The 12,448-nt window shown below is 36.5% G+C and overlaps 1 protein-coding gene across 1 annotated transcript in view; it reads left to right on the top strand.

Annotated features, from left to right (window-relative positions):
• The window catches only part of LOC145284094 (uncharacterized), a 149,581-nt gene that overhangs the window by 119,728 nt on the left and 17,405 nt on the right, over nucleotides 1–12,448 (top strand). Inside the window, exons 22-24 of the mRNA XM_080133159.1 lie at nucleotides 3,785–3,886; nucleotides 4,907–4,996; nucleotides 6,689–7,116. Of these exons, the coding sequence (XP_079989285.1) occupies nucleotides 3,785–3,886; nucleotides 4,907–4,996; nucleotides 6,689–7,116 (620 nt within the window). The remainder of the gene's footprint in view (nucleotides 1–3,784; nucleotides 3,887–4,906; nucleotides 4,997–6,688; nucleotides 7,117–12,448) is intronic.

Raw genomic sequence — 12,448 nt, 5'->3', positions numbered from 1 at the left:
CCTTCGTTATGCAGTCATCGGGAACTGTGGTCAAAAACAGATCTAGAAGTGATGCGTGTTGTTCTTCCTGGTCAGGGAAACGGGTTGGAAACGTAACCATTTGTGATAGGGAGTGAGATATAGCGAAGCTATGGGTTGTGCTGCCCGCTGCATCTGTGTGAGTAGAGAATCCAAGCCAGTTTTTGTGATGGACATTAAAGTCACCAAATACATGTACTTGGGCGCTAGTGTCGAAGGAGAGTGCTGTGTCTATGCTGTCAGATACTTTGTTTATTATGGTGCAGTCTTGGGTCGAGGGAGAGCGGTAGAGAAAGTAAAAGTAGCTAATGTTGTGTTGCATGATTAGTCTAAAGCACATAAAGGCTTGATCATCCGTTTCTAGGTTTGTTTCTCTAGTCAAGGGAAGGGTATTACGAATGTAAACTCCAAGTCCGTGCATATGTCTGTCAGAGTCCTTACGGCAGAGTGGGAGATATCCAGGCATGTTAAAGTGGTTAGAGGGAATGGAGGAGTGTAGGTTAGTCTCACTTAGTGCTAAGATATCCGGGGTATTTGTTAAGAGAAATGCTTCAACATCAGCTAAGTTAGTTCTAAGCCCACGGATATTTGTGAATGAGAGCCTCAAGGGAGGAGGCAAGTTGAATTTGTTTGTCCCTAATCCTGGTTTAAGCTTATTTTTAGATTGTACTGTCGTCATATTTTTTTAAGAGTTTCGGTAAGGGGGAGCTAAACAAGAGGTTATGCGGAGCTTCAGACATGCATCACAAGTAGACCATCAGCTGACCTTTCTCCAATTAGGATTGTGGCCTCAGGAAAGCCCACCGGGGATGAGTGCAGGGTCCCTTTCCATGCGCGTCATGGCACTGCAAACAACCCGATATTATTCAACTGTTGATGGAGCAGCCGCTCTAAGCGCTACCAAAGAGTTAGGGCTCCTGTACTACCAGTCGGGAACAGCAGCCAGGAACTGTCAATCCGGTACCCTCAACCCTTTAGAAGAAGGTCAACCCAATCTAATCGCTCAGGCATATCTTATACTCAAGCACTCCCAAATGTTCAGTTTTAGGGGTGGGGCATGCTGGGAATGGGGAAGAACGGCGTTCATTGCCCTAGCCAGGAAACAAGATCTACCGCTGGGTGTTTCTGTCGAATCACTGAGATAGTGTCTCTGCGCTTGACTAATAGGCAAAGAAGGAGTATGGAAGCCGGGCGATAGACAGAGCCTATCTACTCCTTAAGCAATTTAGGTATTGCAAACCGGTGAATTTGTTTGAGTCACCAGCTCTAGGAAGGTAGTCATCCAAGACTGAAGAGGCCTCTCTCCCCTTTGGTTTAGTTTCAGAGTTTTCCTTCTCCTAGACGGATGATCTGGGAAGACCTACTGGGTCCGTCAGCCCTGAGAGGGTTTTCTCCGCGCCTAGGTTCTAATCCAGGTATTTCTGCGACCCCGCGTTGTTAGTGTTACTCGGTTAGTTTGTGGGGGATTATATATCTCTACTGATTAGTTACACTCCTCAAAGTGATTTAGGGACATGCTATTTACTTGTTAATGGATAAAGGGGGTGGTTGAAGTTCATGCAGTGTAAGCGTCTATGTTTGTAAGAGGGCTTGTTAGGGAGGAGATAATGTGATTTTAGTCTTACTCTTTTTTTTTTATTTTATTAATGTTAGCTTAGGTCTAGTATAGTGTTACAGTATGAGTAGGTATTAAGAATTGAGCTACGAGTTGTGCCCGAGCTATTTTAGATGATAGGAGGGTTAAGATGTAAGTGCAATATAGCATGGATAAGACAGCAAGTTTTGAGTCATGCGTAATTAGGTGAGTAGATATATGGGCAGGTTTTCAGTAGGTGCGAATAGAGTTGAAGTTGTAGGTATTTTTAGTAAGAGTCATGGGGCGTTTTGCATAACAAGGAGTGTCGTTTCAATAACGTAATTAATCGTTGCAAAACTCGAGGAGACAGTTGTGTAGTGCATATCGCTTTGTTTCTGGGTACTTTGGCTGTTAAGTACCTGCCTTTGTGTGCATAGGTTGTTAAGTCCCTTACTGGATAGGAATGAGCTGTAATGCATGCCTTAGAGGTAGAAATGTATAGATGTTTAGTGATGGCTATTAAAACAGTTTGCATGTGAGGGATTAGGGGCTGGAAGTTAGCGATTCCACTACAGATGCGGAGCAATGTGGGAGTTTAGTGGCGGATAGGTTGGAAGGAGTAGATTGTTAGCGTTCAAGAGAAGAGGGGTTATTTATTTACAGATGGATTTCCATTAGGATTTTTTAGTTACAGGTAAGGTTTAGTTTGAAGAAGGGAGGAAATTTTTTTTTTTTATGCATGCAGGTAAGACAAACGCAATCGTCTTGGAGGTAAAATGTATAAGATTTCGTAGCTAGCTATTAGGTTTTTCCCTCCCAGTTATAGGGACAGCTAGTTCGTTGGGATTTGGAATTGTAGTCATTAAGGTCAGGCGCAGAGTGTTGCATCTACTCAGAAAATTAGCTTTAGTATCACAGCTGGGATTATGTATATTGCAGTTACAAATATAGTGCCAGTCAAATTATGAGCCACGTGCAGTGGTTTGGTATGGTATGGGTATAATGGAGGACACTTAAATACAAGCAAGCGTACGGTGATTGCATATATTAAGTATACTACTTAAATAAAGTTCTTCTGTCTTCTATAGTAGAAAGAAAGGTGGTCCTAGCTCTTCTATATTCTTGCATAGGCTATTCGTTATCGAGTAGAGTTCTTCTGACCATAAAAACGGCTCGCGTGGGACTAAGTGTTAGAGACCATGTTTACGCATATGTAATTAAAATGCATTAAATAAATACATTTAAAGAGAAGGTATACACAGTTGGTAAAAGCAAAAAGAGAAATAAATAAACAAAGTGAATAAATAAATAAAAAATAAAGTAATAGAAGAAACGACTCGCATGGAAGCAAAGAGTTAAAGACAATATATATATGCGCATATAGTTAAAATACATTAGTCAAAATTAAGAAAAAAAAAAAAAAAAAAAAAGCAGTTGCCATTTTGGTAATATTAGGATTTGTTAAATTAACTTAGCTTATATTGTTTGAGCTTGACGATGAATGCCCTGGAAAAGTCGCTTCTGATTAATGTTTAGTTTTAACATATGCAAACGAAGAAACGATTTGCGGCGATTTTAAATGGTACCTCTTCTTTTATTGTAAATTAAATTCATTAAAAAGAAAAAATTAAAATAAAATCGTGAGGTACATCGGGCTACAACAGGGGATCATTTGATCTGTAGTCGAATGTTTTATCACTCAGCTACATCTCCAGACTATAATAAATTGGTTATTTCTATTGTTTGTTTGTTTTAAGAAAAAATGATTTGCTGAAATTTTTTTTATCTCCCTTGGGCGGTGTAACGTAAAAATTAGTCTTTTTATCTATAAAAGAGAGAGACTATTTCTAAGATCAGATTTTTCGATTTTTGATACTTATCTGACGGATTTCTGTACAAAACATATCTAAGAACACTACCAGACATATAAATTAGTTTTGTGTGAAATTTGTAAAAGATTAGCTCAGCTGTTTTGGAATCTGTGAGGGTGGAACTCACACACACAAAGTGACTTTTATATAATAGATAGATAGATAGATAGATAGATAGATAAAATGCTTGTCTTGTGTTCAAAGTTATAAATGAAATTATGTTATTTTAAATTAATATTTCAAGTTTCTCAAGTAATAAAATTTGCCGCAACACCTCGACAAAGGTCATACATTAAAGTCTGTTTTACTTTATTTCCAGGTTACCGTGAACAACTCAACAAAATATCATCTTTCATTGACGGAGGAACTGTTTATGGTAACAGCATAAAAGAACAATCTCAACTTAGAAGCCATGTTAAAGGTAGACTATTTGAAATAATTATGTGTACATTGAAAGAAGAGCCAGTCATTGTTTTGATCAATAATGATATCTATATATAAAAACGGCATAATCCGGTTGACACACGGGTTCCCCCTGGATCACCGGAGTTAAGCAACGTTGAACCTGTTCAGTACCAAATGGGTGACCATTTGTTACTGAACAGGTGCTGTATGTGCTCTCTGCTTATCTCGGCATTGTTTCCAGTCGTCCTGGGCTTCTCTTTGCCACTTGACTCAAACAGTGCCGATTCAGGAGAGGTGTGGTTTGGTGATTGCTAAGAATCCAACGGTTCCAGGTTCGCGCTCTCGTTCGGCAACCGTTTCCTTGCAGCAGGTGCATACAAGTTGTGGCTACTTGTATCTCGGTCTTTCCGCACCATTTTAGCGAAATGTTACCCCATTTCGACAAAATGGAAGCGATTTTTACTATTGAAAAGTTTACATTATTTTCATCTGGTTTTTAAACTTTAAAATACTCTAGTGTTTTCCCCTGATACGTACAATATTTTATTTTGATAATTAGATTTGACTGTTAGTGGGGCTTTTCGCTAGTCTTTAAGTACCTTTTAGGTCCCAATTGCAATTTTATGAATATTTCGTGTTATAGCGATCAAAAGCTAAAGGGGAAATAACTCTAATGAAGGAAGTAAGAGTTATTGATGATGAGAGACCCTGGGGAGAGTGGACAAGATGGCGGCTGCGCTAACACGTGCATATCGTGCTGTAAATATAGTTTGTGTTTCGACTGTGATAAATAGTATTTAACCTAAAATTAGCTTGTTACTTTTTATTAAAATCTTCCATGATTCCGACAACCCAACATTTGGCATGAAATATCTTTCGTCCTTCTGATAAATTGTGAGTCAACTGTACCAACTCAAATTAATCGTCAGTACTATAGAATTCTAGAGAAACATATGAAAATATTGTCTTATTCGGAAATTGTTATGACGTTTGGTTTAGTAATTTATTTTTATTTGGATTCGTTTTCATTTTTCAGGTCAGATGAAAAAATCGTTTCCTAATCTTCTGCCTAAAGATTCTGAGGACACCTGTATTCCAACTCCGACTACTCATTGTTTTAAAGCGGGTGAGAATTTGTTCTTTTTCTTTTGAAAGATGCAAAAAGATTAATCATGAATCTACATATATAAGCGGTACATTCTCAGCTTGTTTGTCTGTATTTAATTTTTTAAGGGAGATAATTACCTGAAAACTTCCAGCGTTAAATGGTCCTGATACTGTGGAAACAGATATTACATTTGAATTTTGCCAAAAAGCCCAAAGAGCATATTTTTAAATAAGTCACTTAACTTTTATTTTATGCATACCAATAGTATTGTGTGGTCTGCGTGTAGGTTTTTCATTCATAAAAAAGAAAATACCTTTTACTTTTAATGTCATGTCAATGATATGTGAGGTCGGTCCTTGCAGGGAAGGTCGAGTTTTTTATAAATAAAGTTAATTTCCAGTACGTACAAAAAAATACGTACGGGCTAAAAAAATAGAATCTTATAATAACTGATAATAAAATGAAAGGAAATAATCTATTTCATTTTTAACAGACACAAATATATTCCATTTGTTTTTAATATTTTATGGCTATGTTTAAATTTATTAATAATATGTTTAAATTTATTAATAATATGTTTAAATTAATTTATATGTTTAAATTAATTTATTATATGTTTAAATTACTTTATAATATGTTTAAATTAATTTATTATATGTTTAAATTAATTTATAATATGTTTAAATTAATTTTATTAATAATATACTCTTTTTTAATGCGAATTTATCAAAAAGTTCAATAATTTCATTATTCTTATATTATCTAAATTAGCGCCACAGTTATTTTCATTTATCACCATTGTGTTGCTATTAAAACGTAATTTTGTAGTTTCAATCAATAATACAACGTATTGTTTGTGTGTAGAAGCCCAAGTATAGGTATTTCTATGCATAATTTTTTTATTTTTTTCAAGCATGTTATACTGAATTAATGTTTGGTGCTATTTATTTATAATTTCATTTCTCTAGTTTCCTATGTAAATATATGAAATAGTTTTGTCAATATTAACAATAACTAAGTACGTGGTTCAATTTTTAAAAAAATCATAAATAAACAAAACTTTTTTTTTAGAATAGTTATCATCATCAACAACAGGGGTTTTATCACTAAATGAGGAACCCTTCCCCGGACTTTAATCATCTAACTCTGTCCTGAGCTATTCGCTGTCATGTGGGACCCGTGTGCTATATCAGGTCGTCTCTCCCTCTCGTTCTTCGTCTTCCCTTTGGCCTCTTATTTTCACGAGGTGTCCATGCGATTGTCCTGTGTTATAATAAACTAGTATTCAAGGGAGATAATTTTAATGAAAAATATTTTTTTAAATTAAAATAGATTTATATTAACGATGAAATGTAAGTCATCTAACATATAAACGGCGACATGTATGTCTGTCTGTCTTCTGTCTGTCTGCTGTCTGTCTCCATAAAATCTTTTTTTCTTTTTTTTCTTTTTTTTTTGCTTTTGATATCACGACTCTATAATAATATATACGAAACTGGACAAATTATAATAAGATATTTAAGCGTATTTTACACCCGAGCAAAGCTCTTCCCCTCACGCTAGTAATTTAAAAACGAATATTTGGAGCTAGTTTAATAATCAGGTGAGTAGTTTTTTTTGTTTTGTATGTTTTTTTATGTGACTTTTTTGTCATTTCATGTTAGTATTATTATAAAGAATTGTTAATTGTTATCTTCTGCACTTTTGTAGGTGATAATCGAGTCAATGAACAAATGGGCCTCGTCAGTATCCACACTCTATTTTTCCGGAATCATAACAGAATTGCTCGCCACTTAAACAACATGACCCTCGCGAGCGACGAGAAAATATTCCAAGAGACCAAACGAATAGTCGCGGCGATCATACAACACATCCACTACAATGAATTTCTGCCGACCATTCTTAACACGAGGATTATGAAGTCTTTCGATCTTGTTAGTCCTTCGAGTGGTTTCAATGATGTCTATAACAGTATGGTTGACCCGAGCATTCGAAACGCCTTTTCGACTGCGGCGTTCCGTTTCGGCCATTCTATGGTCCGGTCATTTTTTACGAAGCTTTCACCTAATTTCCACACCTCCTTCGGACCGCCTACATTATTAAAGAAAATGTTCTTTAACACGAGCGAGATCTTTGCGGTATGTACATTATCATTATTATTATTATTATTATTATTATTATTATTATTATTATTATTATTATTATTATTATTATTATTTCGATATTGGCACCATCTTTATTTTTCATATTTACTTTAAATTAAATTGATACCATGAATACGGAAATAAACTTATATTATTATCTTCCAAATTCATGTAAAATTAATGGGCAGAAATCAGAAGCTCACAGTCTTAATGCTGGAGTCCCTCAGAGGTCCATCCTGGGCCCAACTCCCTTCCTGATCTACATTAATGATCTTCCAAATCACATCCTTACATCATTCGTAGACATTTATGCTGATGACACTACAATCTATGGTAGCACATCAAAGACCGTAAACGACCAAGTTCTCTCTGATTCTCTCTCCTCTGATATTGAACACGTGGTACAATGGGGAAAGGGGCGACTGGTTACTTTAATGCATCTAAAACGAAGCTTCTATCTCTACATTATCTACGCTCTGATGCCAATCTGGCATCAATTGAAGTGAATGGCTCTCGTCTTGGGGAGGCCTTATGTTTTGACAAGCTTCTGGGCTTGACCTTTACTCCTAACCTGAAACAGAACACGTATATAAAACTGATTGCCAAGGTCGCTGGACAAATGTCGAGATCCTCCTACTGCTCCAGTAGATATCTCACTTTTCTACATATATAAAAGCCAGGAACAGCCAACGATGGGTCAAGGCATCAAAGTTTAAAAGATTTGACCTTAGCAGTTTCTAGCAAAGTTTCGGTTTCAGCCAATTTTGGATCAAAACGTTTGAATTTTACATAAAGGATATTCAGACATGCAGTAAGCTTTTTAATTAGGTTTTGGTCGAAAATTTTGCTGTCAAGAGGTCAAAGTTAAAAGAGTTGTCTTTTGCAGACTTCCAAACTTCTCCGTCAATTTTGGGTTTAAACACATGAGTCAAACATTTTAATATATATATATACACATGCACATGTTATGAACAGTACATAGGGTCTGAGCAAAGCTGGGCTGAATTGCTAGTATATATATATATATATATATATATATATATATATATCTTCATCCACATATATATGTAATCCACACACACACACACACATATATATATATACATATATTCATCCATATATATATATATATATATATATATATATATATATATATATATATAAAGAGAGAGAGAGAGAGAGAGAGAGACTTATTTGTGGTATATTGAGTTCGTATAATTCAGTAAATTTTCATATACCAATGAGTATTAAGCCAAAAGAGTTGACTTAAGGAGTAAGCTGCAAAATTATCATATCAACAATCACGAGGTTGTTTGCTCAGCAACCGAAAAGGCTAATATGTTTCCTAGCCGGTTTACCTCGAACTCCACAGTGGACCCTTCCAACCACCCGATGCCTGACTTTCCTTTGCGGACAGACGCTACGCTAGACGATCTACAAATCACCCCTGCTCAGGTACATGCTATCATAAAAAACCTTGATACTTCAAAAGCATGTGGACCTGATCTCATCCCAGCTGTGCTATTAAAAAGTGCTTAGCCGAAGTAGCTCCAGTTCTCTCCAAACTCTACAACAAATGACTTAATGAATCATGCTTTTCGGGCTGTTGTAAAACTGCTTCTGAGGTACCAGTATTCAAGAATTCTGGCGAAAGAACTGACTGATCAAATTACGCCCCATTAGCCTCCTCCCACTTTTCGCCAAAATATTTGAGACCATAATTAATCATGCTCTAGTCCGGCACCTTACAGATGCTAAACCTCTGATTGACAAACAATATGGATTTAGACAAGCCCATTCCACAGCAGACATCCTCACTGTAATCTCTGAACGTATATATCATTCACTGGACAAAGCAGGGGAGGGCAGAGCGGTAGCTCTAGATATATCTAAGGCTTTTGACAGGGTATGGCATGAGGGTCTCCTCAGGAAAATTAGATCATACAGTATCACTGGTAGAATACTTAATATAATTAAATCCTTCTTAGATAAGAGAAAAATCCAGGTTGTCCTCGACGGTCGTACATCTAAACAGTGTGATATAAATGTGGGAGTGCCTCAGGGGTCTATCCTTGGACCTCTATTGTTCCTAATATTTATTAATGACCTCCAGACAAAACTGCCTCTGAGATGGGTATATATACTAATGACACCACACTCTATAACAGGCATGACAGGAAAAAAAATGAACACATAACTAAAGAAATGGCAAAAACACTAGTGGATGACCTCCAATCTGTAGTGGAATGGGGACATAAATGGATGGTCACATTCAATGCTGCCAAGACTAAACTGGTTTCCTTCAATTATTACAAGAAACCTTCTCTGCCACCTATAGCAATGGCCAGTGACTCCCTGTCTGAGAGTACATCTTTCAAACTGCTTGGCCTAACATTCACAAGAGTTGGAACAATTATATTGAGAACATTGTCAGGACCGCTGCAAAAAATGTAGGCTCTGTCTACCGTGCTAGAAAACTACTGACACCTGAAAGTATCCTGTCTTTCTATAAGGCCACCATTCGCCCATGTATGGAGTATTGTTGTCACATTTGGGCTGGTGCATCTGCTGCTAGTCTCTCGCTCCTAGACAAGGTTCAAAAGAGAGTCGCCAATCTGATAAGCCCTGAACTGGCATCTAAGCTTCGGCCTCTGTCCCATCGACGAAATGTTGCATCCCTCTGCCTGTTCTACAAGTATTTTAATGGTGAATGCTCTGACGAACTGCAGACACTTGTGCCCCCACGACGTAGACACCCTCGACAAACCCGATAGGCAGCAAAATCCCACCCCCACACAGTAGAGATCCCTAGATGTAGAAGGTCTTTCTATTTCAGTAGTTTCTTCCCCAGAACCGCTAGACTCTGGAATTCCATTCCAGGTCCCTGCTTCCCCAACTGTACTAACATGCAGAAGTTCAAGTGTAACGTGAACCGACATCTTGTTGCCCAAATCCCTACATAGTACCCCAGTAGTTGTTGCCCCTGATAGTAGCCCCCTACACCAAAGTGGCAATGTGCCTTATTTGGGGTGAAAATGTAATAAAAAAAAATATTTCATAATTGAGCATACTGTGAAAGCAAAATCAAGACTGCAAAAAGGGTGTTGATTGCAACAAAAAGTGTATTTCATTTTACGTTACTAACGTTTCTATTTACGTTACTATACTATACTATTTTACTTGACAATAGTGCATTGTTGAAGAGAAAGAAAAAATGGAAAAAATTCCCTTAACGGGAAAAACATGTGAGAAACATTTACCTTTGCTGTAGTTACGGAAAAGCCCATTTTAATATTAATATATCGCCTAATTTTCGTATCCTTATTAAAGAACAGAGTCATAAGAAGTTTTCACAGAAAACCCTAAGCCATTTAAAAAATGTTTTTTTTTATATCCCATTCGATATATAATATATATTTAGATCTCGCTGTTTCTTTATTTCCCAATGATTAATTTTTTTATGAAAAGAATTTTTTAAATTTTTATTTCTATATTTATAGTATGGCCGTAACAACCTTGCAATAGCGTTATGGTTAAGTTTAGTTTCGTATTAGTTGCAAGTAATGTTTACAGATTTTTCGTTTTTATAGTACTTAGGTTTAAAACCATTTTAGGTTTAATGTTTAATTGAATATGAGAATAAATAAAAAGGCTGTATTATATATATAAATCTTGCATAACATTTTGAGTAAGGTATTCTAATCTATTTATTATCATTAATTATTTAATGTTTGAAATTTATTGTCGTTCTATTTGAATTTGTCTTCATATCGTTTCTAAAGATAATCATGAAGGGAGATAATCCAATTATGTTATTAATTGCTATTAGTTAATTCTGTTGAAAACTGCGTCGATTTCTATTTCCTATAACAGCTAAAGGGGGATAATTTAGGCGTCTATGATTTAATAATTAATTTAATCAGATAGATCCAGAACGTGTTATTATTAAAAGTAAAATATTAGATAATGAAAATTATTATTGTTTTATTAACTGTCATGTAGAAAAGGGTATGCAGAGAGAATGTGTTGAAAGAAGGAATGTTAAGTAAAATAATTAGGTTAACTTAGAAACAATCAAGGAAAGAATGTGGTGGATAAACGAAATACGTTTCAAATAACAAAAAGTCACTTGGTAAAAGACGCGTTGAATTACGTCATAGCAAGGATTAGTTTGAATATATAAAACAGAGAGATAGGGTGATAGAGACGAAACAGACCTGTTCACAACTGGTTAGGAAGCCGTGGAAGCTATTAGGTGCAAGGAAATAGCAAGGATGTAGTATAATGATCATAGGTGCAATCTTCCAACAGGAAAACTTCTTAAAATATAATCGGAACCTTCTGGTCGTTTCTTTGCGTGGATGTTCGTTTCAGTTTGAGCCGGTTCGTCAACCAAGATCCAGAACTTTGCAGCTAATTCTACCCTATGCGACAGTGACCATCAACTCCCTGTATTTCCTCCTATAACAGACAACACGCTATGCAACATACAAATATCTGTGCGTGAAGTCGCCAAGCTAATCAAGAACCTTGATTCCAGTAAAGCTACTGGCCCTGATGGCATTCCAGTTATAGTGCTGAAAAAGCTCCAACCAGAACTTGCCCCATACTTACAAAACTGTTTAAGCGTTACCTTAAGGAGAAGTGCTTTCAAACACCCTGGAAAACCTCATCAGTATGCCCTGTATTTAAGAATTCAGGTGAAAAGTAATCTCCCTCTCAGTACAGACTAATAAGTCTCCTGTGTGTCATGAGTAAGTTATTGGAACCCATATTAAATAGCAAAGTAGCCAACCACCTCAACAGAAACAACCTTCTTAGTGACATGCAATATCGTTTCCGCTCTGCAAGATCTACCGCAGATGTGCTAAGGGTTATATCACATAGGATTAGTGAATCTCTTGACAAAGGCTTCCTTTCCAGGGAAATTGCTCTTGACATATCGAAAGCCTTCAATAAGGTATGGCATAAGGGCCTACTTCACAAGATTTCCAGCTACGGTATAACTGGAAATGTTTTCTCAATCATTAAATCATTTCTCTCTGATAGATTCATAAGTGTAGTGGTTGATGGGCAGAAATCAGAGGCCCACAGTATTAATGCTGGAGTCCGCCAGGGGTCAATCCTGGGCCCAACTCCCTTCCTGATCTACATCAATGATCTTCCAACACACATACTTAAATCATTCGTTGACATCTATGCTGATGACACGACCATCTATGGCAATACATCAAAGGCCATAAATTACAAAGTTCTCTCTGATTCTCTCTCCTCTGATCTCGAGCGCGTGGTACAATGGGGGAAGACGTGGCTGGTTACCTTTAAT

The sequence above is a fragment of the Euprymna scolopes genome, chromosome 8, assembly GCF_053919585.1.
Source record: "Euprymna scolopes isolate OS-2025 chromosome 8, ASM5391958v1, whole genome shotgun sequence".
NCBI classification, from domain to species: Eukaryota; Metazoa; Mollusca; class Cephalopoda; order Sepiida; family Sepiolidae; genus Euprymna; species Euprymna scolopes.
Note: the sequence above shows the minus strand (reverse complement) of the source record. Positions and strands in the feature narration are given on the sequence as shown.